This window comes from Mobula hypostoma, chromosome 4 (assembly GCF_963921235.1).
Source record: "Mobula hypostoma chromosome 4, sMobHyp1.1, whole genome shotgun sequence".
Lineage (NCBI taxonomy): Eukaryota > Metazoa > Chordata > Chondrichthyes > Myliobatiformes > Myliobatidae > Mobula > Mobula hypostoma.
This window is the reverse complement of record NC_086100.1, coordinates 70,464,617-70,491,676: the sequence shown is the minus strand read 5'-3', so window position 1 is coordinate 70,491,676 and position 27,060 is coordinate 70,464,617. Positions and strand designations below refer to the sequence as shown.

The 27,060-nt window shown below is 40.8% G+C and overlaps 1 protein-coding gene across 1 annotated transcript in view; it reads right to left on the bottom strand.

Moving 5' to 3' along the window:
- LOC134345376 (integral membrane protein 2C-like) overlaps positions 1 to 20,584 on the bottom strand; it is a 59,124-nt gene extending 38,540 nt beyond the window's left edge. Inside the window, exons 1-2 of the mRNA XM_063045930.1 lie at positions 20,513 to 20,584; positions 19,951 to 20,181 (exon numbers count right to left, since the gene is read on the bottom strand). Coding sequence (XP_062902000.1) covers positions 19,951 to 20,046 — 96 coding nt within the window. The 5' untranslated portion in view covers positions 20,047 to 20,181; positions 20,513 to 20,584. The remainder of the gene's footprint in view (positions 1 to 19,950; positions 20,182 to 20,512) is intronic.
- Positions 20,585 to 27,060: the final 6,476 nt, after the last annotated feature.

Here is a 27,060-nt window from a genome sequence, read left to right as displayed (position 1 = left end):
TCCGCGAATTGGTATCTGTCCATGGCCTGTGGATTGGGGTGGTGGGACACTGGGGTGTCATCTCGTCGTCGTCTGTTTCCATTAGAGCAGGCAGCTCATCTTCTCCTATGACTGCCCGCCTCGATGTCGAAGGTCGAAGTTCGTCGTCTGCTGTGGCTGATGTGGAAGGCTTGCTTGACTGCTGAGCCGCGCGCATTTTTCTATCATACAGTTCTTTGTAAGCACTCAAACCATCTTGCAAATATCCCCTAAACCTACGTACCCTTTCAAAATTAAAGTCGCACTTCATCATTGCAGCGAAAATCTCATGCAGTTGCTTCACGTTCATTTCGCTAATGAATTAGGTTTCCTTTCCTCTTCCAATTGCATCAGCTCTTCATCTATCAGTTCTTGGTCAGGGGATGTCAAAAACTCTTCAACATCATATTCATCAACTTCCACAAGCCAAGCTCACTTTGTCCTTATTTCGTTCACCACAATCAAAACGCTTAATTATGTCTAGTTTTACGCTAAGTGTAACACCCTTACAAGCTCTTTCAGGCTTTTCCGACACCTTAGAACTCATCTTGCTAACAGCTGCTCAATGCAATGTGTTTAAGCAATGCCGTTCCGAATCCGGGGGGGAGCGGCTGCTCAGGACGCGCACTGCCTTTTATCACGCGCTGATTTTTTTCGTAACAGTGAAAACACCTTCTGTTAGCGAAAACAGGGAACTAATGCAGGTCTTTCGTAACACTGAGGTCGCGTAAAGCGAACGTTCGAAAAGCAGGGGACACCTATAATCTCATATCTTTGCACTGTACTATTACTGCAAAACAATAGTTTGCACATCATTTAGCAGGTCTTCTGTTGGCTGGGGTTAGCTAATGTCCACGTTATGCTCCCAAAGCCTTCCCCATAAGTGGGTGTAGCTGCAAGGCAGCAGGTTTTCAGATCTGAGTTTTCCTTCTCCTAAGTGAGCTACCATCTATGGCTGACTAGCCCCATCCGCCCAAAGCAACTGGTTTTGAGGCACTAGTAACCCACTTTTGCCCCTTCTCCCACCAGTAAAAATGGTTTCACTGGGCTTAATAGCTAAGCCACACATGAAATCCAGGAGCTGGACTTGATTGTCAGAGGCTATTTGAGACACACGCTATTGGGAGCATTTTGGCGGTACTAGAAGTTTATCCCCACTACGTCCCCCAGCCATGACAACTGCAAGGAACTACATCATATAAGGCAGTGTTAATAAGCCTGATTCTGAACAAAATGCCTTCTTGGTGTGCTATTAGGTAATACATTTATTAATTGAAGCATATTAAGATTAAAATAAAGAATAAATTCTCACCTAATTGCTCATATTGAACAAGGTATGAATTAATAGGTATTAATTCATGTACCATAGAAAGCTCAGCACTCTTAAATCACAAAACAATGTAAAATAAAATCTTATTTTTAATTGAGCTACAAATTAAGCCAAGCATAGCCAAACATTGTACAAATGCACTCAGTGGCAACTTTATTAGGTACAGGAGTGGGACCTGGTACAGCCCGACCATTTCAAAGTTCAAGAACGTTGTGCATTCAGAGATGCTCACCACTGTTCTAACACGTAGTTATCTGACTTACCATCATACCCGTCAACTTGATCTGGCCATTTTCCTCTGACCTTTCTCATTAACAAGGTGTTTTTGCCCACAAAACTGCCACTTCCTGGATGAATTTAGTTTTTATTTCGCCATTTTCCGTAAACTCTAAACACTAATGCGTGTGAAGATCCCAGGAGATAAACAGTTTCTGGGACCAACTGGCACCAACAATCACTTCCCCATCAAATTAGAGCACAGTACTTCTCCAATCTGATGTTTGATCTAACAACAACTTCATCTTTATGAGCTTTTATGCATTAAATTGCTGCCATATTGCTGATTAGATATTTTCATTAAGGAGCAGGGCTATGGGTGTACCTAATACAGTGACCACCGAGTGTATATTTGTTTCATCTATGTTATGAATCATATTGTTGAAAAAAGGATTCAGAACATAGACATAATTTTCAAACTTACCTACAAAAGAAATATGGCTTCCTTTTCTTACTGGTGTAAAGTTGGGGTGGCAGGGTAGTGTATTGGTTAGCACAATGCTTTACAGTAGAGGCAACCCATTTTCAAATCCCACCACTGCTTGAAAGGAGTTTTTACGTTCTCTTTGTGACTGCATGGGATTCCACTGGGTACTCCCACAGTCCAAAGACTGACTAGTTAAATCAGGGGATTGCTAGGGGGCCTATTCTGCACTGGATCTCAATTAATAAAGTTATTCGTTTGTTGTCAATCCTGTCATCTTATATCCATGTAAATTGAGGTGTAACATCTACATACATTTCTTAAGCTATGCTTTCTGAAATTCTAACTTTGCTGGCCTTTTGTGGGAAATATGGCAATCTATCTGCTGCTGAGAAGGAATTAATGGATGATTCATTGTTACTGCTATGGAATGTTCCTTAAACTGCCTTGTTTGCATAACTTCCTCTTGTTCCTGTGAGCTTTGTGTCAAATCCAACAAAAGTGATCCTGCATTGTATTTGCTGCACTGTATGAAAAATGCTGAACCACCCTCTTGGCAATTACACTACAATATGAAAACAGCCACCGAAACATGGGAATGATCCCATGCAACTGAAAGCAATACACCAGAGGCTATTTATGACCACGTTAGATACGAGGGTTATGACTGAAGAAAAGCAATGGCTGAAGTTGCTTCGCACTACAATGCAAGAGTGTTGATTAAGTGCATCAAAAATTAGTGAAAATAGCAAAAAGAAAACTGCCAATATTTACAAAACTATATCTTCCAGAAAACACAACAATTGCTCCATACTACTTTTGTACAGAGTGAACTCCTGGCAGCCTGATCTCTCTCTTCTTCTTCTACTGAGAACGATAAGCAGTGTTTATTACACACATACCAGCTCCGATTACCCACAAAGTTAACTTAAGACAACATGAATCGGAATATGATGCATCCAACAATGTTGTTACAATCATATTACTAAACAAACAGAAGTATCTACCTTAAATACAACATACAAACAATATATACACATTGATAAACCCCAATTACTAAAGAAATGGAAAATGGTGTATGGCAGGGAAGCATCAAAAGCCAACCCATTATAAGAATACATTGGGGTGAGGTGGGAGACATTGAATGCATACACTCAGCGCAACAACACCAGAATGGCGGATAAACACGTGTGTGTGTGTGTGTGTGTGTGTGTGTGTGTGTGTGTACACGTACGTGTGCATATATATTACACACACACAGCCATGAAGAGACCGCACTCAGGTTGGAGACACAAACCTTATATTCCATCTCGGTAGCCTCCAACCTGATGCCATGAACATTGATTTATCAAAATTCCAGTAATTGCACCGCTCCGCACACCATTCCCTTCACCCACCTTATCGTCTTACCTGCCCATCACCTCCCTCTGTGCTCTTCCCCCTTCTCTTTCTTCCATGGTCTTCTACCCTCTCCTATCAGACTCCCCTTTCTCCAGCCCTTTATCTCTTTTACCAATCAACTTCCTTACCCTTTTCTTCACCCCTCCCTCCTCTCTTAGTTTCACCTATCACCTACCACTTTCTACTTCTTCCTCCCCCTACCTTCTTGCTCTGACTTCTCATCTTTTTTTTTCTTCCAGTCCTGATGAAGGGTCTTGGCCCAAAATATTGACTATGCTCTTTTCCATAGATGCTGCCTGACCTGCTGAGTTGCTCCAGCATTTTGTGTATTGTTAAGGTTGTATATGGTATCATACATGTACTGAACTTTGATAATAAAATTTACTTTGAACTTGAAATAGTTGTACTTTCAGATACTGCAGCCTAGACCAAGTCCACAACCCTCTTAGTATTTGGCCTTTTTATTTGCATGTAAGGAATAAATGACGCATACACGGAGTACAACGTAACTACCAGTTGCTCTACTACTATTCACAGCTAGTTTCAGCTCCACAATAGGCCTGCTGCCTTCACTTAACTAGCTCCAATTAGTCATCAGTTGAATAATACAATATAAACAACATCTTGTATGTTCAAAAAGCGCAGATTCACAGCTGCCATTTCTGACAACAAACACATCAATGTGAAGATGACTGGTACAAATACAAACCATTAGAAATCCATAACAGATCCTAGGCAAGAACAGTGCAGCTTCAGTGACTGTGATTTATTTAAGATATTGATTCTGGTACTTTTAAAAGGTGCACACAGCTGCAGCAATGATTTAATCTCCACTAATGAATGGAAAAGGAGAATGTTATTTAAATGTTGCAAGGCTATTAACTGCTGAGATCCAGAGGTGCTTGTAACAGAAGTGCCATTAGCCAGCTGCCATAGACAGTGGCCAATTGACCTAGGAATGCAAATATTTCTGGGATGTGGAAGGTATCCAGAGCACTTGGAGAAAACCTCCTGCATCTCAAAAACATGTTCTGATAACAGAAAGTGAACAGCCTAATTGCAATTGCCTGCTAAGCTGTGGTTTCAGATCGTCTGCAGGGTCAGTAAAGCCACAATAGATAGCTGCACTTCATCGGTGATGTGGTCAGGACGTTTACAAATTACCGTCCCACCAAAAAATAACCTAGATCATTTTTTCCATATTCCTGACTGAGCCTGTGAAGTACCATATAGAGTGGATAACCGCACTTTAAATTACCGTCATCGCAAGATGGTACAAAAAAGAGATATTCGTATATGAGAGAACCTTTGCACCAGATTTCACTGGGGAACTCATAAAAAAAATGTAGAAGAACAATATGGTTTAAGTCAGTTGATATTACCTGTTTGATACTTGTAATTTAACATCTCACTAAAATCTATATACACCACATCCACTATTCTAGCTTCAACAATTTGTTCAGTCAAGCTCATGAAGCACGACCTGCCCCTCTCAAAGCAATGCTTCCTATTCCTAGGCATTTAGTGCTTCTCCAAATACTCACAAATCCCATCTCTCAGAATTGTTTGCCCACCACCGAAGTAAAACTCACGGGTCTATAATCTCCGAGGTTATCCCTGTGACTTCTCTTGAACAAAGGAGTAACACTCCAGTCTTCTGGTATTACTCCTGTGACCTGTGAGACGCAAAGATCACCATCAAAATATTTTCCCTCTGTTCTGGTACTGACCTAGGAAGACCTGAAATCTTTTCTACAGTAAATTCCATTCATTGTGGCCCTGCCCATTCACTTGGCCTAGTAATATCCTTTTGGAGCCTACCTACATCCTGTTCACAGCCTGCACCACCACGTTGCTTTGTAACATCGACACATTTGGGTATTTTGCACTTGATCCCTTCATTCAAGTCATCACTACAAATCGCGAACAGCTGGGCCCCTGCAGCAATCTCTACAGCACCCACTAGTCATGGACTTCCAAACCAAAACCATCCTCTTCCACCAACACTCTACTTCTGTTTGTTTATCAATCCTCCATCCACGCCAGTATGTGACCCGCACCAATGTGTCTGTTTTTTTAATGATAGCTTTCTTATGATCCAAATTCATTGCATCAAATTATCATCCTTATCTACTTTCACTGACTTTTTTGTATGATTACAACCTAATAAAAGTCACAAACAGATATGTTGAAAGATGATTTCCCTTTCACAAATCCACATTGACTTTGCCTCATCATGTTACTATTGTTGAAGTGCAGTGTAGTACATAGTCATATAGCACTTAAACTGGCCCTTTAGCCTAACTAGTTCATGTCAACAACAGCATACCACTTTCTTAATACATTTCAGCATTTTCTCTACCATTGGTGTCACACTGACATGTAGTTTCTTGCTACCTTGAGCTACTTCCTCAAACTATCAACTTGCACTGGTGACCTACCTATCCATTTCAGAATTTTGGAAGATGACAATCAATGCATCCACTGTCGTCATAGGCAGCTCTTTCAAAACCTACGATGTATTGTACAATCCTACAAACACATTAATTTTACCTCAACTTTTTGTAATTTTTTATTTACTGCAAAGATTACATTTAATTCATGAATAGAGTTAAGTACTTGAGGGAAAATATAATGAAGGCATATGAAAATGGAACAATGGAACGGGACTAATACAATCGCCCTTACTATGGACTGGTATTGTAATGAATCTGTAATTCTCTTTCAAATGGCAATGAAGAGATTTAGTCACTAACCTAATCAGAAATCTGTATTAACCTCCATTTACAGATTCATTAGGTTAGAATACAAGATAGTAATTGGAAGCTAATTTACTGAAGTCAAGCAATATGACCCCATTGTTATGAGGAATCAAAGTCTATTCATTATTTTGTACCTGAGGACAAATTGTGATTCAACTGTGATTCTAAGCACTACTGAGTATCATTGTGTTTATGTGCTGTAAAAGTAACCAGTTTAATAATTCAACTCAGTCTGTCTTCCAAGCACAAATTGCAGAACTGCATGACGGGGCACACGTGAAAGACACAATCATCTAATTCAGATCCATAGCAATGCACTTGATAGCCTCATATGGACATATTGCTAGGCAAAGAGATAGAAGTCTAATCTGTCATTTGTGCTAAATGGGCAATGTAACAGTGCCGGTGTTGCATGACGCATCCAAAATTGAGTTCCACAGGTCAATAGTGCTGAATTTTAGAACTGATGTACAATAAATCAACTATTAATCTGATGGTGTGGGCACGTGGCCAAGTGGTTAAGGCATTGGACTAGCCACCTGAAGGTCGTGAGTTTGAGCCCCAGCCGAGGGAACGTGTTGTGTCCTTGAGCAAGGCACTTAATCACACATTGCTCTGCGACAACACTGATGCCAAGCTGTGTGGATCCTAATGCCCTTCCCTTGGACAACATTGGAGTCATGGAGAGGGGAGACTTGCAGCATGGGCAACTGCTGGTCTTCCATACAACCTTGCCTAGGCCTACGCCTTGGAGACTGAAGACTTTCCAAGCGCAGATCCATGGTCTCGCAAGACTAACAGGTGCCTTTAATCTGATGGCATGCATATTGATTTCTCCTTCCAATAAACATATTCTACTTCCCCACTCTGACCTTCTACCTCTTCTCACCTGCCTATCACTTCCCCTTGGTCCGCTCTCCTCTCAGATTCCTTCTTCTCCAGCCTTTGACCTTCCCACCCACCTGGCTTCACCTATCACCTTCCAGCTAACCTCCTCCCCCTGCCCCCACCTTTTTATTCTGCCATCTTCCCCCTTCTCTGAAGAAGACCCTAAAATATCGACTGTTTATTTGTTTCCATGGATGCTAACTGACCTACTGAGTTCCTCCAACGTTTTGTGTGTGTTGCTATGGATTTCCAGCATCTGCAGATTTTCTCATGTTTATGAATTGTTACCATATTATCCTTTTACCTGCTATTCCAAGCAGCCAAGAGCTACTTAGCATAACCATAAAACATTCAAGATCAAATTAATAACCTGTAACAGTACTCCTCATCTACATGTCAGAGAAGATACTCACTAACCTATTGTGTATCTCCTGCAATTTCTGTATACTTTACTTCCAAATATATCTGGTATATTGCGACCCTAGCATTTATTTAACATTGGAAGGAAGACCAAGGTTTGTTAATGTTTCTACCTTTGTTCAAAAAAAAAGTATTAACTTCATCCTAGATCAGAATCTGTGGACACAGGGAATGCAGAACAGAAACTGGTGTTCTGCACGGTTCGGTGCTGGGACAGCTGTTTGTAGCGCAAATACAAAACTGGATGAAAATGTATATAGTCTGATCATATATGATATGAAAATTGGTGGATCAGTAACAGTGAGTTAGATGGTCATAGGATACAGCAGGATATTGATCAGTTGGATGTTTGGGCAGAAAAATGGCAGATGGAGTTTAATCCAGACAAGTGTAAGTACTTTATCTTGAGAGGTCAAAAACAATAAGAAAACATACAGTACAAGGCAGGACCCTCAGAAGTACTGATATACAGAGGAAACTTGATATGCATGTCCATAGCTCCTGGAAAGTTGCAGCATAAGTAGGTAGGGTGGTAAAGAAGGCGTATGGCATGCTTACAATCATTGCTCTAGGCAGTGAATAAAACAGCTGCGAAGCTCTGTTGCAGCTGTAAAAGAGCTTTAGATAAGTCACATTTAGAGATCTAGGCGCAGTTGCAACACTACAAGAAGAACTTGGAGAATTTGAAGTGGTGCAAAATAAGTTCACCTGAACATTCACAGAATAAGAGAAAATCTGCAGATGCTGGAAATCCAGGGAACACACACAAAATGCTGGAGGAACTCAGCAGGCCTGCCAGTATCTATGGAAAGGAGTATAGTCGCCGTTTTTTTGTGGAGACCCTTCATCAGAACTAGAGAAAAACATTAACACGAGGAAATCTGCAGATGCTGAAATTTCAAGCAACACACATAAAAATTGCTGGTAAATGCAGCAGGCCAGGCAGCATCTATAGGAAGATCCTATAGATGCTGCCTGGCCTGCTGTGTTCACCAGCAATTTTTATATGTGTTGTTAGAGAAAAACATTGTCTGGATTGGAGTCTATTAAGTATAAAGGGACAAACTTGGATTGTTTTCTCTAGAATGCCAGAGGCTGTGGAGTGATCCGACAGAAGTATATAAAATCATGAAAGGTATAGAGAGGGTAAATAGAACATTCTTCCCAGAGGAGATATATTAAATACTCAAAGCCATAAGTTTGACGTGAGATGAGAGATTCTAAGGCAAGTACTTTTTTGAAAAATTACAGAGTGTGCTAAGGGCCTGGAAGCAGTAGTGATATTTAAAAGACATTTAGACAAATAAGTGAACAGGTGGGGAATAGAGGGACAAAGACCATGTTGGAATTAATTAGATTGGGATTATGGTTGCGGGAAACATAGTTGGCCGAAGGTCTTGTTCCATGTTCTATTAAATTATCATTATGCTGCAATACTTGTAGCAAAGAAATAGCTGTAAGAATGAAATTTATAACTAAATTTGTTTATGCCACAGCCTCAGCCTTCAAGTTCCATATCATACTGAACTATAGTATCTTTCATCTGTCCAGGCAACACATTAGGAACACAATAAAATAAATATTATAATTACATTCTAAAAAAAAGTGTAAGGTGCCCCTTCCCTCTGCTAGCCTGCAGGTCACCCTTGGGCAAGGTGTAGCACAAGCTTAGCCCCTTATCAGGGTCACGTTAAGCCATGGGAGCAGGTGATGGATGGTCATATGAACAGCCGGTACACATCACCAGACTTGGTTAGGTGACAACTGATGCCAGGCATCTCTGAAGAGTACTGATAACGGCTGGGGTCACCCATCTTGTACAGACACTGCCCAGACAAAGGCAATGGCAAACTATTTCTGCAGAAAAATTTGCCAAGAACAATCAAGGTCAAAGACCATGATCACTCGCATCATAAGACGCAGCACATAATGATGATAATGAAAAAGCTGCAGATGCTGCAAATCCGAAAATAAAACCTGAAAATGCTGGAAAAAGTCAACAGGTCAGGTATCACATGCTGGGAAAGAAACGGAGCTGTTTTCCATTCACTGATTTCATTCAAGCTGATGACCTTCCAAATGCCACCTTAACATAACCAACATTTTTGAAAATTGTTAAATGGTTACGTGTCAGTTTCTCACTTGCTCAACTCAGGAAAACAAAACCTCTATCTATAGTTGATAAATTCAAGATTAGATGTGTTATAAACCACCCAAAGTATATTGTAAATGTGAATAGGGTGGAGTCAAAGTATTTGCAAATTAACCCTTGATGTGGTGTAATGTTTTTGTGTGCCACATGGTAGAGCCACCTCTCTCATTTGGACTGAGAAACTTCCATTGAAAATTAAATTTGTTCCTTCTCCACAAGTATCAACACTAATGGAGTCATCTAGATGGATACAATGGTCCCAAATCCTGTGTTATTCACAGTTTGATCTCTTTTGTGCAAGAGTTAGTTCTTGTATTTATTCCTGGCGACATTGACGCCAATTATCTAATGCCCCAAAGTGAAGAGGCTTTTCACACTCACCCACATTGGTGAGTCTAGAGTCAACATTTAGTACAGATGAGACAAGGATGGACTAAATTCCTTCCTGAATATTAATGAAGCATATGGGTTTTGACATAATCCAGTACAGGTTGAAACTCCCTCATCTGCAATTCTCAAAAATTGCTGCATCACAGAAAATCCAGATCATGAAAATTGCCCTGATCATCCTTCTCTAAGCAGCAAAACTGTTCTTTTGAAATATAGTCATCACACGAGGGTGGCAAGTACTGTCTGTAACCCAAGTATCTGAGTGAGAAATATTGTCAGCTGAGACTGCAAAAATTGTACAGGAAGATTAATTAACCACCAGTTAGTAGAACCTCAGCTTTAGATCTAGTTAATTTTAGCTGGAATTAGTTAATTAGTTAACTCAGAGTTCAGCAGAGGAGGACAAAGGGCTTAATTAGGAAGGGGAAAAAAGATTATGAGAGAAAACTGGCAGGGAACATAAAAACTGACTGTAAAAGCTTTTATAATAGATATGTAAAAAGGAAAAGACTGGTAAAGACAAATGTAGGTCCCCTACAGACAGAAACAGGTGAATTGATTATGGGGAGCAAGGACATGGCAGACCAATTGAATAATTACTTTGGTTCTGTCTTCACTAAGGAGGACATAAATAATCTTCCAGAAATAGTAGGGGACAGAGGGTCCAGTGAGATGGAGGAACTGAGCGAAATACATGTCAGTAGGGAAGTGGTGTTAGGTAAATTAAAGGGATTAAAGCCAGATAAATCCCCAGGGCCAGATGGTCTGCATTCCAGAGTGCTTAAGGAAGTAGCCCAAGAAATAGTGGATGCATCAGTGATAATTTTTTAAAACTCGTTAGATTCTGGACTAGTTCCTGAGGATTGGAGGGTGGCTAATGTAACCCCACTTTTTAAAAAAGGAGGGAGAGAGAAACCGGGGAATTATAGACCGGTTAGCCTAACGTCAGTGGTGGGGAAACTGCTGGAGTCAGTTATCAAAGATGAGATAACAGCACACTTGGAAAGCGGTGAAATCATCGGACAAAGTCAGCATGGATTTGTGAAAGGAAAATCATGTCTGACGAATCTCACAGAATTTTTTGAGGATGTAACTAGTAGAGTGGATAGGGGAGAACCAGTGGATGTGGTATATTTGGATTTTCAAAAGGCTTTTGACAAGGTCTCACACAGGAGATTAGTGTGCAAACTTAAAGCACACGGTATTGGGGGTAAGGTATTGATGTGGATAGAGAATTGGTTAGCAGACAGGAAGCAAAGAGTGGGAATAAACGGGACCTTTTCAGAATGGCAGACAGTGACTAGTGGGGTACCGCAAGGCTCAGTGCTGGGACCCCAGTTGTTTACAATATATATTAATGACTTGGATGAGGGAATTAAATGCAGCATCTCCAAGTTTGCGGATGACACGAAGCTGGGCGGCAGTGTTATCTGTGAGGAGGATGCTAAGAGGATGCAGGGTGATTTGGATAGGTTGGGTGAGTGGGCAAATTCATGGCAGATGCAATTTAATGTGGATAAATGTGAAGTTATCCACTTTGGTGGCAAAAATAGGAAAACAGATTATTATCTGAATGGTGGCTGATTAGGAAAAGGGGAGGTGCAACGAGACCTGGGTGTCATTATACACCAGTCATTGAAAGTGGGCATGCAGGTACAGCAGGCGGTGAAAAAGGCGAATGGTATGCTGGCATTTATAGCAAGAGGATTCGAGTACAGGAGCAGGGAGGTACTACTGCAGTTGTACAAGGCCTTGGTGAGACCACACCTGGAGTATTGTGTGCAGTTTTGGTCCCCTAATCTGAGGAAAGACATCCTTGCCATAGAGGGAGTACAAAGAAGGTTCACCAGATTGATTCCTGGGATGGCAGAACTTTCATATGAAGAAAGACTGGATGAACTGGGCTTGTACTCGTTGGAATTTAGAAGATTGAGGGGGGATCTGATTGAAACGTATAAAATCCTAAAGGGATTGGACAGGCTAGATGCAGGAAGATTGTTCCCGATGTTGGGGAAGTCCAGAACGAGGGGTCACAGTTTGAGGATAAGGGGGAAGCCTTTTAGGACTGAGATTAGGAAAAGCTTCTTCACACAGAGAGTGGTGAATCTGTGGAATTCTCTGCCACAGGAAACAGTTGAGGCCAGTTCATTGGCTATATTTAAGAGGGAGTTAGATATGGCCCTTGTGGCTATGGGGATCAGGGGGTATGGAGGGAAGGCTGGTGCAGGGTTCTGAGTTGGATGATCAGCCATGATCATAATAAATGGCGGTGCAGGCTCGAAGGGCTGAATGGCCTACTCCTGCATCTATTTTCTATGTTTCTATGTTTCTAGTATACATCTGTACTACAGGTACAAAACATCTCAAACCCACAGGAATTACTAGACCACACAATGCCAGGATAGAGTTCCAAGACAAAGTTTCATAGCTACGATTAACTTCAGTCTTATTTAGCTACCTGAACTTAAGCTCCACGTTGGGTTGGTGGGATGTGAACTGGATCAATGGCCTAGAATCCGGGCTGCTCGTCAAATACCAAAATGCTTCATATCCTCATACAGAAGCGGAGACATTCCCATTGAACATCAGCTCAGGAAAGGTCTACTACACCAACTCCTGGATTAGCCCTGAAGAAATGATTTAGGTATCAACTTTCTGCACCAAACTCTGACAATCCTCCCCTCACACTCTGACTGCTCTTTCATGGCATTTCAATGAACTAGATTATTATTTTTATTTTATTTAGAGACACAGCACGGAACAGGCCCTCCGGCCCTTCGAGCCGCACCATCCAGCAGCCCCTTAGCCTAATAACCAATTAACCTATGTCTGTGAACTGTGAGAAGGAACCGGAGGACCAGGAGAAAACCCACACATTCCAAGGGGAAGACATACACACTTCTTAAAGGTAACGCTGGAATTAAACTCCGGACTCTGACACCCCAAGCTGAAATAGTGTCACACTAACCACTACGCTACCGTGGCGCACTTTGTTTGTCTTAATATCTCCTTATGCAGCTAGGTGCAAAATTTTGTCTGACAATGTTGGAGTATCTTGGAACATTTTACAACATAAATGATGCTATAGGCTCAGTGGCCACTTTATTAGGTACTTCCTGTGTCTAAAAAAAGTGCCACTAAGTCTGTTCATAGTCTTCTGCTGTACTCCATTCATTTCAAGGTTTGATGTGTTGTGTGTTCGGAGAAGTTCTTCTGCACACCAGTGTTGTAACACGTGGCTATTTGAGTTACTGTCACCATCTCGTCAGCTTGAACCAGTCTGGTCATTCACCTCTGACCTCCCTCATTAGCAAGACATTTTCATCCACATAACTGCTGCTCATTGATGTTTTTTGTTTTACGCACTATTCTCTGTAAACTCTTAGAAACTGTTATGCATGAAATTCGCAGGAATCAGCAGTTTCTGAAGTACTCAAACCTCCCCATCTGGCACCACAGTCATTCCACGGTCACATTCCTTCCCCATTCTTATGTATGGTCTGAGCAACAACTGAAACTCTTGACCACGTCTGCATGGTTTTATGCATTGAGTTGCTGCCGCATTATATATTATATATGGATTATATATTTACAGTACATTAATGAGCAGGTGTACATGTGTACTGAGAAAAGTCACTACTGAGGGTATATACTGGAACATCTTAATCCATCTTTATATAAGTTAATGCACATTAAAAAGTGCACTTGAGGAAATTGCTTAGTCTGTACATCATATAATGCAAATAGATATTCCAAAAAGTAATTTGTAATGCACACTTTTGATCACACTCAGCTTTGACAGATCAAGTAGAAACAGCCTTTACTAAAATGTCCACATCATTACCGGAATAGCTCATGATGACTGGATTAAACCAAAGTCTATAGCTCATGGAAGCTCCACTGGCAGACACTGTAGGATACAACTACTCCAAGTTGAGAGCTAACATAGTACAATCTTTAATAGGAAATGAACAAAAATAAGTGATAATGCTTAATTAATTGTGTCACCTCTGATCTGGGCCTACATTTATGTGCCGGTCAGCACCTAATTAATTAGCTTGTTTATTTTGGCTTTTTTCTTAAAGATGTGTTGGGTGCATCCCGGCTACCGCTGCACCCTTGCATGCTTCGCAGCCCGATATCGGTCCGCGGCCCAGAGGTTGGGGACCACTGATATAAAGCACCCTATCTGGATGCATAATTGCCTGGCAAGGCAACTGCTCAGCATGTGACCACAAGGAAGTACAGAAAGCTGTGGACACAACTCAGCACAACACAAAAACCAGCCTCTCCTACACAGAGCAACACACACAAAATGCTGGAAGTGCTCAACAGGCCAGGCAGCATCTATGGAGAAAAGCACAGTCAGCGTTTTGGACCAAAACCCTTTGGCAGGACTGGAGAAAAAATGCTGAGTAAATTTGAAAGGTGGGGGAATGAGAGAGAGAAACATCAGGCGTTAGGTGAAACTTAGAGGGACAGGGATGAAGTAAAGAGCTAGGAAATGATTGGTGAAAGAGACAGAAGGCCATGGAAGAAAGGAAAAAGGGGGTGGGGGGAGCAGCACCAGAGGGAGGCGATAGGCAGGCAAGGAGATAACATGAGAGGGGGAAAAGAGGATGGGAAATGGTGAAGGGGAGCAGTGGGGGGAGGGGGAGGCATTACTGGAAATTTGAGAAATTGATGCTCATGCCATCAGGTTGGAGGCTACCCAAACCGAATATAAGGCGTTGTTCCTCCAAGCTAAGTGTGGCCTTATCCTGACAGTGGAGGAGGCTGTGGATGGACATACCAGAATGGGAATGGGAAGTTGAATTAAAATGGGTGGCCATTGGGAGATCTCGCTTGTTCTGGTGGATGGAGCATAGATGCTCGGCGAAGCGGTCTCCCAATCTACATCAGATCTCACCGATATACAAGAGGCCACATCAGTTGCACCAAACACAGTACATAAGACCATAAGACAAAGGAGCAGAAGTCGGCCATTCGGCCCATCGAGTCTGCTCTGCCATTTTATCATGAGCTGATCCATTCTCCCATTTAGTCCCACTCCCCCCGCCTTCTCACCATAACCTTTGATGCCCCGGCTACTCAGATACCTATCAATCTCTGCCTTGAATACACCCAATGACTTGGCCTCCACTGCCGCTCGTGGCAACAAATTCCATAGATTCACCACCCTCTGGCTAAAAAAATTTCTTTGCATTTCTGTTCTGAAAGGGTGCCCTTCAATCCTTAAGTCATGCCTTCTCGTATTAGACTCCCCCATCATGGGAAACAGCTTTGCCACATCCACTCTGTCCACGCCTTTCAACATTCGAAATATTTCTATGAGGTCTCCCCTCACTCCTCTAAACTCCAAGGAATACAGTCCAAGAGCAGACAAACGTTCTTCATATGTTAACCCTCTCATTCCCAGAATCATTCTAGTGAATCTTCTCTGTACCCTCTCCAACGTCAGCACATCCTTTCTTAAATAAGGAGACCAAAACTGCCCACAGTACTCCAAGTGAGGTCTCACCAGCACCTTATACAGCCTCAACATTACATCGCTGCTCCTATACTCTATTCCTCTAGAAATGAATGCCAACATTGCATTTGCCTTCTTCACCACCGGCTCAAACTGGAGGTTAACCTTAAGGGTATCCTGTACGAGGACTCCCGAGTCCCGTTGCATCTCAGAACTTTGAATGCTCTCCCCATTTAAATAATAGTCTGCCCGTTTATTTCTTCTGCCAAAGTGCATAACCATACACTTTCCAACATTGTATTTCATTTGCCACTTCTCTGCCCATTCTTCCAATCCATCCAAGTCTCTCTGCAGACTCTCTGCTTCCTCAGCACTACTGGCCTTTCCACCCCAACAGACTCATGGGTGAAGTGTCCCCTCACCCGGAAGGCCTGTTCAGGACCTGAATGTTAGTGAGGGAGAAGGTGTAGGGCAGGTGTAGCACTTGTTCTGCTTGCAAGGATAAGTGCCGGGAGGGAGATCAGTGAGGAGGGACGAATGGACAAGGGATTCGTATAGGGAGCGATCCCTGCAGGAAGCAGAAAGTGGTGAGGAGGGAAAGATGTGTTTAGTGGTGGGATCCAGTAGGAGGTGGCAGAAGTTTCGGAGAATTGCCACCAGCACATAACTTGCCATGAATTACGTGGTCTCCTACACAGACCTTGTGTATCCTTCTTGCCGCCTCAATAATGCAGCCAGTATAATCAAAGAGCCTACCTGGCCCAGTCATTCTCTGTTTCTCTCCTCATTATGATTTTGCACTTTATAGTTTACTTGCACTTTGTGTTTCTGTTACACTTTATTCTGCATTGTTCCTGCCTTGCATTGTTTTGCCTCAATGCACTGAGTATGATTTGATCTGTTTCATTGTGATTGTATTTCTGATAAGAACTATGACTAAAAGTCTGCCAGGTGATATCATCGCTCCAAAACAAGCGATCGTTTACTCAGTTGCAGATGCTGATCTTCATTGGCACATGCTGTTTTGGAAGTTTTGTTAAAAAATTTGCAAGTCAGAAAAGGTCAGTAAGATGATTAGAAAAAACACAATAACCATCAGTCCCAAGGAAAAGAGAGACTTTGAATTCAAGGCTAGCACACTGACTGGAAATAAATAGTGATGACCTGTGAACATTTTAATGAGTGAAGTGGGGCTTAAAATTTAATGTTCGGTCCCTTAACTTTCAAGGTACACATTGGTAACCTGGACATAAATATAATGGGAATGATGTTATTATACTTGCAGATGAGAAAAATGATGCCTATATGACGTGGAAATAAACAAAAATATTAGGAATGAGTCGATGGCTGGTCAAGTAGTCAAAGAGGTGGCAAATGGAGGTAACGCTTAGACAAACCGACCCTTAAATAAACAATATATGATAAGTTACTGAAACAGTAGAGGAAAACTGAGACCTTGATTTTTAAGTCCACAGTTATCAAAGGTACAAACGCAGGTAAATGTATGTGTGTGTTGCTTGGATTTCCAGCATTTGCAGATTTTCTTCCATTTGTAATACAGGTAAATTAGGTGGGTATGAAGGCAAGCAGGATACTTTACTCCTAATTATTCCAATGAACATTTACCTACAGTGGCTCATGGTTAAACAATGTCTTATGTTTAAAATGTTTATGCTTGTTTTCAAATGACTATCTTGCCCTCTGATATTTACATAGTTTGCACTTCTCCGATTCTGTCCACTTGTAGCTATCTGTCAAACATTGTCTCCCTGTGAAGCACTTTTGACTATTTTAAAGTTTCTATATCATCCTCAAATTCCTACTCTTCAAGCTGTTAGCCACGAGAGTAACATGCTCTGTCCTAATATTGGCAGGTCAAAGATACAGGGCTTAGTGCAGAGCCCCAAGCTTTTGTGCCAGTTCTTCTTCAAAACAGTTAAAAACACAATTTTAAAAATTCTCTTTAAAGATACAATTAGATTAGATTACATAGAAACAAAGAAAACCTACAGCACAATACAGGCCCTTCGGCCCACAAAGCTGTGCTGAAAATGTACTTACTTCAGAAATTACCTCGGGTTACCCATAGCCCTCTATTTTTCTAAGCTCCACATACTTATCCAAGAGTCATCTAAAAGACCCTATTGTACTTGCCTCCACCATTGTCAGCGGTAGCCCATTCCACACAGTCACCACTCTCTATGTAAAATACTTACCCCTGACATCTCCTTTGTACCTACTTCTAAGCACCTTAAAACTGTGCCCTCTTGTGTTAGCCATTTCAGCCCTGGGAAAAAGCCTCTGACTATTCACACGATCAATGATAGTTTAGCTCAGCTTTATCTGTCACATATACATTGAAATATACAGTGAGATAATGTCATTTGCATCAATGACCAACATAATCCGAGGATTGTGGATTGTGCTGGGGGCAGCCCGCAAGTATTGCCATGCTTCTGATGCCAATGTAGCATGCCCACAACTTACTCACCCTAACCTCTACATCTTTGGAATGTGGATGGAAACTGAATCACAGGGAGAATGTACAAACTCCTTGCAGGTAGCAGGTGGAATTGAATTCCCATCACTGGTACTGGAAAGTATTATGCTAACCACTACAAAAAATGTTTAGTTTATGATTACAGATGAAAAAATCTTAAGTCAGTATTTTTCCCCTAATACATTTGTTGTCCTCTGGTCATCTATTAAAAGTTGAAGGAAAAAAAATCAGTGCATGATGTTTCAGAAGAAATTGTGAAGCCAGCAAATGAAATATTGTGTCATAGAGATGTGATGAAATACTACATTCTGTCTGTTATGGTATGGATCACTGAATACTGATCCACTATTTCAGCATATGATTCATGTTAACTAAAAATCAGTATAATTTTTTTTAATAGGAACAGTAGTAGCCTTTGAGTTTGCCTCACCATTCAATACAATTATGGCTGATCATCCATCCCATTCCTGTTCTCTCCAACTGTCTGTAAATCTATCTCCTTAAATATCTTCAGTGATTCAATCTTCACATCCTTCTATAGGATCACCACCTCCATGAACATGCATCTCAGTCCTAAATCTCCTACTCCATATCCAGAAACTGTGACTCCTGGTTCAGATACTCCACCCAGGGGAATTACTCCTCTGTGCATCTGGTCTCCCAAACCCTATCAGGACACTGCATTTTCAATGAGATTTTCACTTGTTCTTGTAAAGCAGGATAAATATTCCTATTCAACCCAATCTCTCCTCATATGACATTACCACCTTTCCAGCAATCAGCCAGGTGAACTTCAGCTACACCCAATCAGGGGTACCTCAAAACTGAAACAGTAGTTACATTTTCAATATGGTGTGAACCATGATCAAACTTGCAGCAGATTGTTTTAAATGCCAGAAACAATCGCCTTTCAATATTTTTAACTCACTGATAAATTACTAAAAATTGCAGAATGTAGATATGATATACAAATTCAGGCAAACCAACTGGAAAACATTACATTTGTAATTATTTGAAGTGAAAATTTAAGTCAATGAGCAAGTCATAACATGTCCATAGACATCAATTACTGAAAACAACAATAGATCTTTCTTTTAATTACCATAAAAACACAGGCTCCAATGTGCATTCTGTTTAATAGAGAAATCAGCCGTAAATTAATACATAGGAGAAATTAAATCACTAGAGAATATTTTGCTTTTCAGCTAGGATTTTACATGTGTTACGCAATCGAGGAGTTTTGCAATAATGGTACGAAAGAAAAATTATGAGCACTATGAACTCTAGTTAAATGTGTCAACCTCATCTGTTTAATTAATGATTAAGTAGTTACAGCTAAACAAAATGCAAGATGCACAGGGGATGAATATACTGTTTGTACAACAATTTTATTTAGGAAGCCCTGCTTTCTATTTGCATTCGTTTGTGAAACACCCTTCCCTCCCTCAACGCCCCCCCCCGTGCTTTCTCAGTCCTCTGTTTTAACAAAGCTTCCTGTCTGAAACTTGGTCTTCAGCATCTCCTACCGTATTTTATAAACACTGGTGTCGTTCCTTTCCAAGGTAATTTAACCAATTAAAAAAAAAACAGTTCTTGAAACAACGCTATTAACCACTCGCAGGAGAGGAGAGGTTAATGAATTATAAATAGCGAACGCACAAAAATTATAAACAGTTCTTTTAAGATACAATACATCCAATGTAATTTCTGGCACATTCTTGGTTTCAACATACTGCTGCGTTCACCAGCAACTTTGATGTATGCTGCACCCAAAATGTTAGTTTAAGTCAAAGATACACTGTAGTAATTTCCCAAAGCTAAAGCAACCTCTAACAAAACAATATGCATGTTAATTATATGTGAATTTAAGAAATCGACACTGCTTACATGTAATTGAGCAGAAATTAAAATTGACTTACGTCAGCTTGAGGGATAAGAATTTCGGTTTTATCCGCTTCGCCTTCCGCTTTTTCTGGCTTCTGCCCCAGGGAGCTGGACAGTGAGATCTTCACCATTTTGCAAGTAAATATTCAACTCCCTCTCACTCAGCTTTGAAAATAATACCAAATAAAAAAAATGTCGCCAGCTATCCCGCTTCCTGTGTCTGATCTGACCCTTCGGTTTCCGGAAGTTTCAGGATATGTGTGCGTCTGTTGTGTGGAAAGGGAAGGCCTTTGAATTTATTTTCGTAGGCAATCAAGCGAGAGCTTTTAAAAAGGAAAATACAACGTGCACTTATGCTAAATGACAAAGCTACAGACCAGGAATAATTGACAAATCTTCGAGCCCACCCGTCCTCGTGAATTCTTTATCAATGAATTCTTCATCAGGCTCAAAGTACCTGATAAAGAATTAATTGAGTCATACAGCACAGAAAAAAACAAGCTCTTCAGACAGTGACGCCAATTCCGGCCATCAATAACGATATGAAACCCATCTACTATCTCCGTGTCTGAAAGCTTCTAATTTTAAAGCCCCTACCTATTCCACCCATTCATGTAGAACATTCCAGATTAGTCATCCTCCGAGTGGAAAAAGTTCTTCCTCAAATCTACTCCAAACCTATGCCCTCTACTGTTAAATACTGCCACTACCGAGACATGTTTCCCACTATCAACCTGACTTATAGCAGCAGAATTAGGCCATTTCATCACGGCTGATCTATTTCCTCTCAGCCCCAATCTCCTGCCTTATAGCCCATATAAGTTTTTATTCCTCCCTCAGGATCCTCACAGCCTCTTCCACTCCTTCTCATAACTGCGGACAACATCCTAGTGAATCTTTCCTGTAAATGTGGTGACCAGAACCATATACAGTATTCCAGCTGGGGTTTAGCCAATCTCTTATAGAGTTGAGGCATTACCTCCCTGCTCTTACAGTCCGTGCCCCAGAACATGGTGCAGCCAAATTCATGGATCCTTGAACCTTTACATTGTTTCTCAACACTCCCAAGGGACCGGCCATTCATTGTGTATTGAATACAAGCCCGCTAAAGTGCATCCCCTCACACTTAGCAGGATTAAATTCTGTCCGTCAGATCCATAGATTTTAACAACTAATCAACACCATCCCAAAGCCTGTAACCATGCTCCTCACAATCAATATTACTAATCTTTTATCTGCAAACTTACTAATCGTATCTTCTACACTCATATCCAAATTACTAATATATATAGCAAACAGGAAAGGTCCCAGCACTGATCTGTTATACAACTCTGGTTACAAGTTTTCAATCCCAGAACAAACTCCAACATTATTCTTTGCTTTCTAGCATGAACCAGTTTTGAACTAATTTGCTAACTTGCTCTGGGTTCTCATAGGCTCTAATTATTTTTGGACCAGTTGTCCACCTGGAACTTTGTCAAAGGCCTTATTGAACCCCATACAGATTGCATCAACAGCACTGTCCTCATCAATAGATTTTGTTACCTCTTTGAAATATTTAATCACATTGATTCAACAGGATTTCAGTCTGATAAAAATTTTCTATTAACTCCTGCCTTTCCAAATTCAGATTAATCCTGTCCTTTAGAATTAATTCTAATAACTTCTGCACCACTAACATTAGACTCACAGGGCCTCAAACAGTCCTTCTAGGTGAGGCAACATTCCACTTGCGAATCTGCTGCGGTCATCTATTCCATCCGGTGCGGCCTCCTCTACATTGAGGTCCATTGTAAATTGGGGGACCACTTGGTCAAGCACCTCTGCTCCATCTGGCAAAAGTGAAACTTCCTGATGGGCAAACATTTTAATTCCAGTTCCCGTTCTGGTTCCGACGTGATGATCCATGGCCTCTTCCTGTGCCAAGATGAGGCCATCCTCAGGGTGGAGGAGCAACATCTTTTATTCTGTTGGGGTAGCCTCCAACCTAATAGACTGAAAATTGATTTCTCCTTCCAGTAAAAAGAAAACTCTCCTCCCTTCCTTTTCCCACACTGGCCTCTTACTTCTTCACACCTGCCCATCTCCTCCCCCTAGGTCCCCTCCTCCTTTCCTTTCTCTCTATGGTCCATTCTCTATCAGATTCCTCCTCTTTCCAACCCACCTGGCTTCGCCTATCAACCTAGCTATCCTCTTTCCTCTCCCCCCCCCCCTTTTCATCCTGTCAACTTCCCCTTCCTTTTCAGTCCTGATGAAGGGCCCCCAGCCTAAAACGTTGACTGTTCATTCATTTCCTTAGATGCTGCCTGGCCTAAGTTCCTCCAGCATTTAGTGTGCATTACTTTAGATTTCCAACATCTGCAGACTTTCTCATGTTTTAGATTTTTAATTAGCTGGTTTATCCCTACTGCTTTTCTCAAATACATTTGCTGTCCTCTAATTATCTTGCAACACACCCTGTGACTAGCAAATACTTTGTCTCTCCGTCAAACCCCCAGCAGTCTGCTCCTTTGCTTCCCATATCATCGAGATACATCTCAAGAAGTACTAGAAGCTTATCCACCTTTGAACCAACTAAGTCATCTAAAGCCCTCTTTGTAATCATAATATGTTGTAGAGTCCTTTGTTCCATCCCCTCCCCCCCCCCCACCCCCCAGGTTCTCAGCTACAATTTTCTTCTTTTTTGTGAACACAGACACGAAGTATAATTTAAGAGCTCACAATCATCCTCTGGCTCCGTGACTGATTGTCATTTTGGTCCCTCATGAGTCCGACTCGTTCCCTGGTTACCCACTCATCCTTAATACACTTGTAAAATACTTTTGGATTTTCTTTACTCTTAATCATCAGTGATATTTCATGGCCCTTCTTTGTCCTCCGAATTTCTTTTTACATTATGTCCCCTACAGATTATGTACTCCAAAAGGCTTCCTCATTTTCAATTTTCTATATCTGCTATATGCTTCTTTTATTGCTTTTCCCTTCCTCAGAATCCATTGCTTGATAAAATTGCCTTAACTGATTCATTTTAAAATACACGCTGTAAATCCAAGTTGACATACAATGTTGATGTGGAAACATAATCATAGTCATAGTCATACTTTATTAATCCCGGGGGAAATAGGTTTTCGTTACAGTTGCTCCATAAATAATAAATAGTAATAGAACCATAAATAGTTAAATAGTAATATGTAAATTATGCCAGTAGATTATGAAATAAATCCAGGACCAGCCTATTGGCTTAAGGTGTCTGACCCTCCAAGGGAGGAGTTGTAAAGTTTGATGGCCACAGGCAGGAATGACTTCCTATGACGCTCAGTGCTGCATCTCCGTGGAATGAGTCTCTGGCTGAATGTACTCCTGTGCCCACCCAGTACATTATGTAGTGGATGGGAGACATTGACCAAGATGGCATGCAATTTAGACAGCATCCCCTTTTCAGACACCACCGTGAGAGAGTCCAGTTCCATCCCCACAACATCACTGGCCTTACGAATGAGTTTGTTGATTCTGTTGGTGTCTGCCACCCTCAGCCTGCTGCCCCAGCACACAACAGCAAACATAATAGCACTGACCACCACAGACGTGTAGAACATCCTCAGCATCATCCGGCTGATGTTAAAGCACCTCAGTCTCCTCAGGAAATAGAGACAGCTCTGACCCTTCTTGTAGACAGCCTCAGTGTTCTTTGACCAGTCCAGTTTATTGTCAATTCGTATCCCCAGGTATTTGTAATCCTCCACCATGTCCACACTGACTCCCTGGATGGAAACAGGGGTCACCGGTACCTTAGCTCTCCTCAGGTCTACCACCAGCTCCTTAGTCTTTTTCACATTAAGCTGCAGATAATTCTGCTCACACCATGTGACAAAGTTTCCTACCATAGCCCTGTGCTCAGCCTCATCTCCCCAAGCTGGTAATGCAGATAAAAGCCATCAAAACTTTTCTAACCATGGCTAGAAAAGTTAATATACCATAGATTGGACACCAACCTACAATTCAAACCTACTGAACTATACAAGAAAAATCAGATACAGTAACTTACAGTTAATGATCATCCATCAACATATTTAAAACTCTGCACTCCTACTCCATCTAGTTGTGACAAGTGGTCCAGATAATTAAACAGCTAACAGGATAAGGTAGCTCCAAGAAAATCCCCCTTCTCAATAACGGCAAGACAATGTTCAAACTTTTATATTACTTTTCAGCCAGTAATGAGTTGCAGGTGATCCATCTCAGCTCCTGCCCAAGATCTTTGCCATCACGGAAGCCAGTTTCAGCCAATTTGATTCACTGCATCTGACAGCACAAAATATCACAAAAGGCTAAGAGACAAGACAACATCTCAGCAGTAGTAACAATGATGTGCATTCCAAATATAACTGCATCACTAAGTTCCAGAAAACAACAATGTAGAAAAATGGCCAGGTATGTTTGGTCCACTAAATGAAAGGACAAATTCAAGCTGGTGTATTACCCTCACTAAATATATACATCTTTAACGAAGTAATGCAAGGTGTCATTGATAATGCCAATTGTAATGCTTAGTTTGAATTATGTAAGGGCTACTCAGCTCCTGATGTTTTTACTGCTTTGTCCTAAATATAACTGAACTATTGTTCAGAGGTGAGCTGAGAATGACAGCTCCTGATTCACAATTGCTAGATGTGCTGTTTTGAAGCCAGAATCAGAATCACTGGCAAATGTCCTGAAATTTGACTTTGTGGCAGCAGCACAATGCAATACATAATAAAAAGAAAAGAAAATGTGAATTACAGTAAATATATATATTTAAATAGGTAGCCTAAAAGGAAATTAATGTCCAAAAAAGTGATAACATTTCATTTGGTGTGATACCTTGTTCAAAAGAAAATGATTGTTTATTAGTCAGTTATCCCAGTCCCAGGATTCAAAACGCTGCTCCTAGTTCAAGATATCTAATGACGCTCTCAAGAGTAATTGCAGATGGACAATTAAATTGTTGGATCAGCCTGTGAAGTCCACAACAATGAATGAACAATAATAACATACCATAGTAATTCATGCGGACAGTGTCCTATTTTCAGCTGTTGCATCAATGACCTTCCATCATAAAGCCAGAAGTAAGATTGCTCACTATAAGTACTTCTATTGATAACTTTTCAGCAAGTAAACCAATCCACACCTCCATGCCTAGGCAGCATTCAGACATAGGCTGTTACACAGAAGGTAAGATTTGCACTACAAAATGGAAGTAGTCACTATCTCCAACAAAAGAGTCTCTGACCATATCTATTCTGTATTCAATTGTTATTATTAGTGTTGTTGAAGATCTACCAACCAAACCCTGGAGATCATCAGTGGTCAGAAATTTAAAAATCTGAGTCCCTTAAGTACTATGACTGCAGAAACAGGCCAGAGACTGAATAATTTTGCAAAAAGTAACTCACCTCTTGATACACCAAAATATTTCCATTGTCTTTGTGAATACCAGTGGCCTTGATGATTACAGGTCAAATAACACAAACAAAGCTCAAAACCATGCAGGACAAAGCAGATCGCTTGATTAGAACTCCATCCACCACCCTAAAAACTTTCCTCCATTCCTGGCATACTATGGTTACAACATATACCATCTACAAAATGCACAAGATATTCTTGCCTTGACTACTTCAACAGCACTTCCTCAATCCTGATCTTTAACAGAAGGGTAAGGTATCATATACATGGGAACTACCGCATCAGCAAGTTCCTTCCAAGTGGCACACCAAATAGTCTTGAGAATGTGCTCTGCTTCCATGCTGGATTATTCTGTTTAGACTTACACAAATTGTGGGAGGACCCTCACTGAAGCAGTTCAACATGATGGCTCATCCCCACCACTTGAGTGGTTAGAAGATGACCTTGCCAGTTGTACTCACATCTCAATGATTTTTAAAAATGTGACATGCATTATTGTTTCCTATGATCAGAGAGGTGCTACAGTTGTGCAAGTAATGCCACAGAACAGGAAACCTGGTGTTAATCAAAACTGACCACCATGGACTGAGCCAAAACAGATTTAGTGAATCTGATATTTGTTTATCTTCTTAAGCAGCCCCTTGGGATTAAGAATGATTTGCTTCCTTTTCAGTTCCATAGTGCCTAAGATTACTGAGTCGATGTGGGAACTGCAGATGGACCAGGAGGTGCCCAAAGGATTGGGTAGTTTGTAAGGTGCACTCTGTTGCCCTTTGAACCATTTGGAAATTCAAAGTAGGTGTGTACAGATTTCACATTATTGAGACAATGGGTCAAATTGTCCTGGAAATAGAGATTGATAATTAAAAGCCTTCTATTAATGCGCAGTAGGCTTAAGGGAAGGTATTGCCAAAACTCAGTCATTTTGCAGCAGTGTTCTGTTCCAAGAAAGGTCATCTACCCAAAGTAAATTATACGAGGTATTTATCTATCTTAACAACACCCCTGACTAACACACTCACCTATTTCGTAAAGCACCAAGAGTTAGTCATGTTGCAGTAAGTCTGGAGTCACTCAGAGGACACACCAGGTAAGGTTTTCTATTACCATCCAGATAATGCCTGTTATCTGCTGAGTTTCCCCAATTTTCTGTGTTGTGAAATGACTTAAGATTGGTAGATTTCCTTCCCATGTAAATAGAATTTTTTTTGAGAATTTCATTTACAATTATTGTTGTTTATTTAATCTAGATTTAATTATTCTTACTGAAATTCAGTTATGCCAGAGAGAAACTTGCTGTGAAATCTATTTTAAAACCAGATAATTCCAGGAAATTTTATTTTGTTGGCTATTTATAAAATGTGACAGAAAGTGTAAAGTGTAGAAGCTGGATAAGAGTTTTAATTAATTTTTAACTAAAACTATCACAGCACCATGGTGAGTTTCAATAAAACTAGTGGTCCAAACAGAGTTAAAAGATAACACCATCACAGAACAGTGTGAAGAAATAAATAACATTTGTAGGAAAAGTTATGATTAATTATATGAAATTAGAAGAAATTTAACCCTTTATTTTAAGAAAGGACCAGAGAAGAGAAATGAGGCAAGACAGACATGATTGATGCAGAATTCAGTCCTTTTTCTCAAACGATTTTAATTCTTAATTCCTTGAAAACAAATCCAGAAAAATGAATTGGCAAATG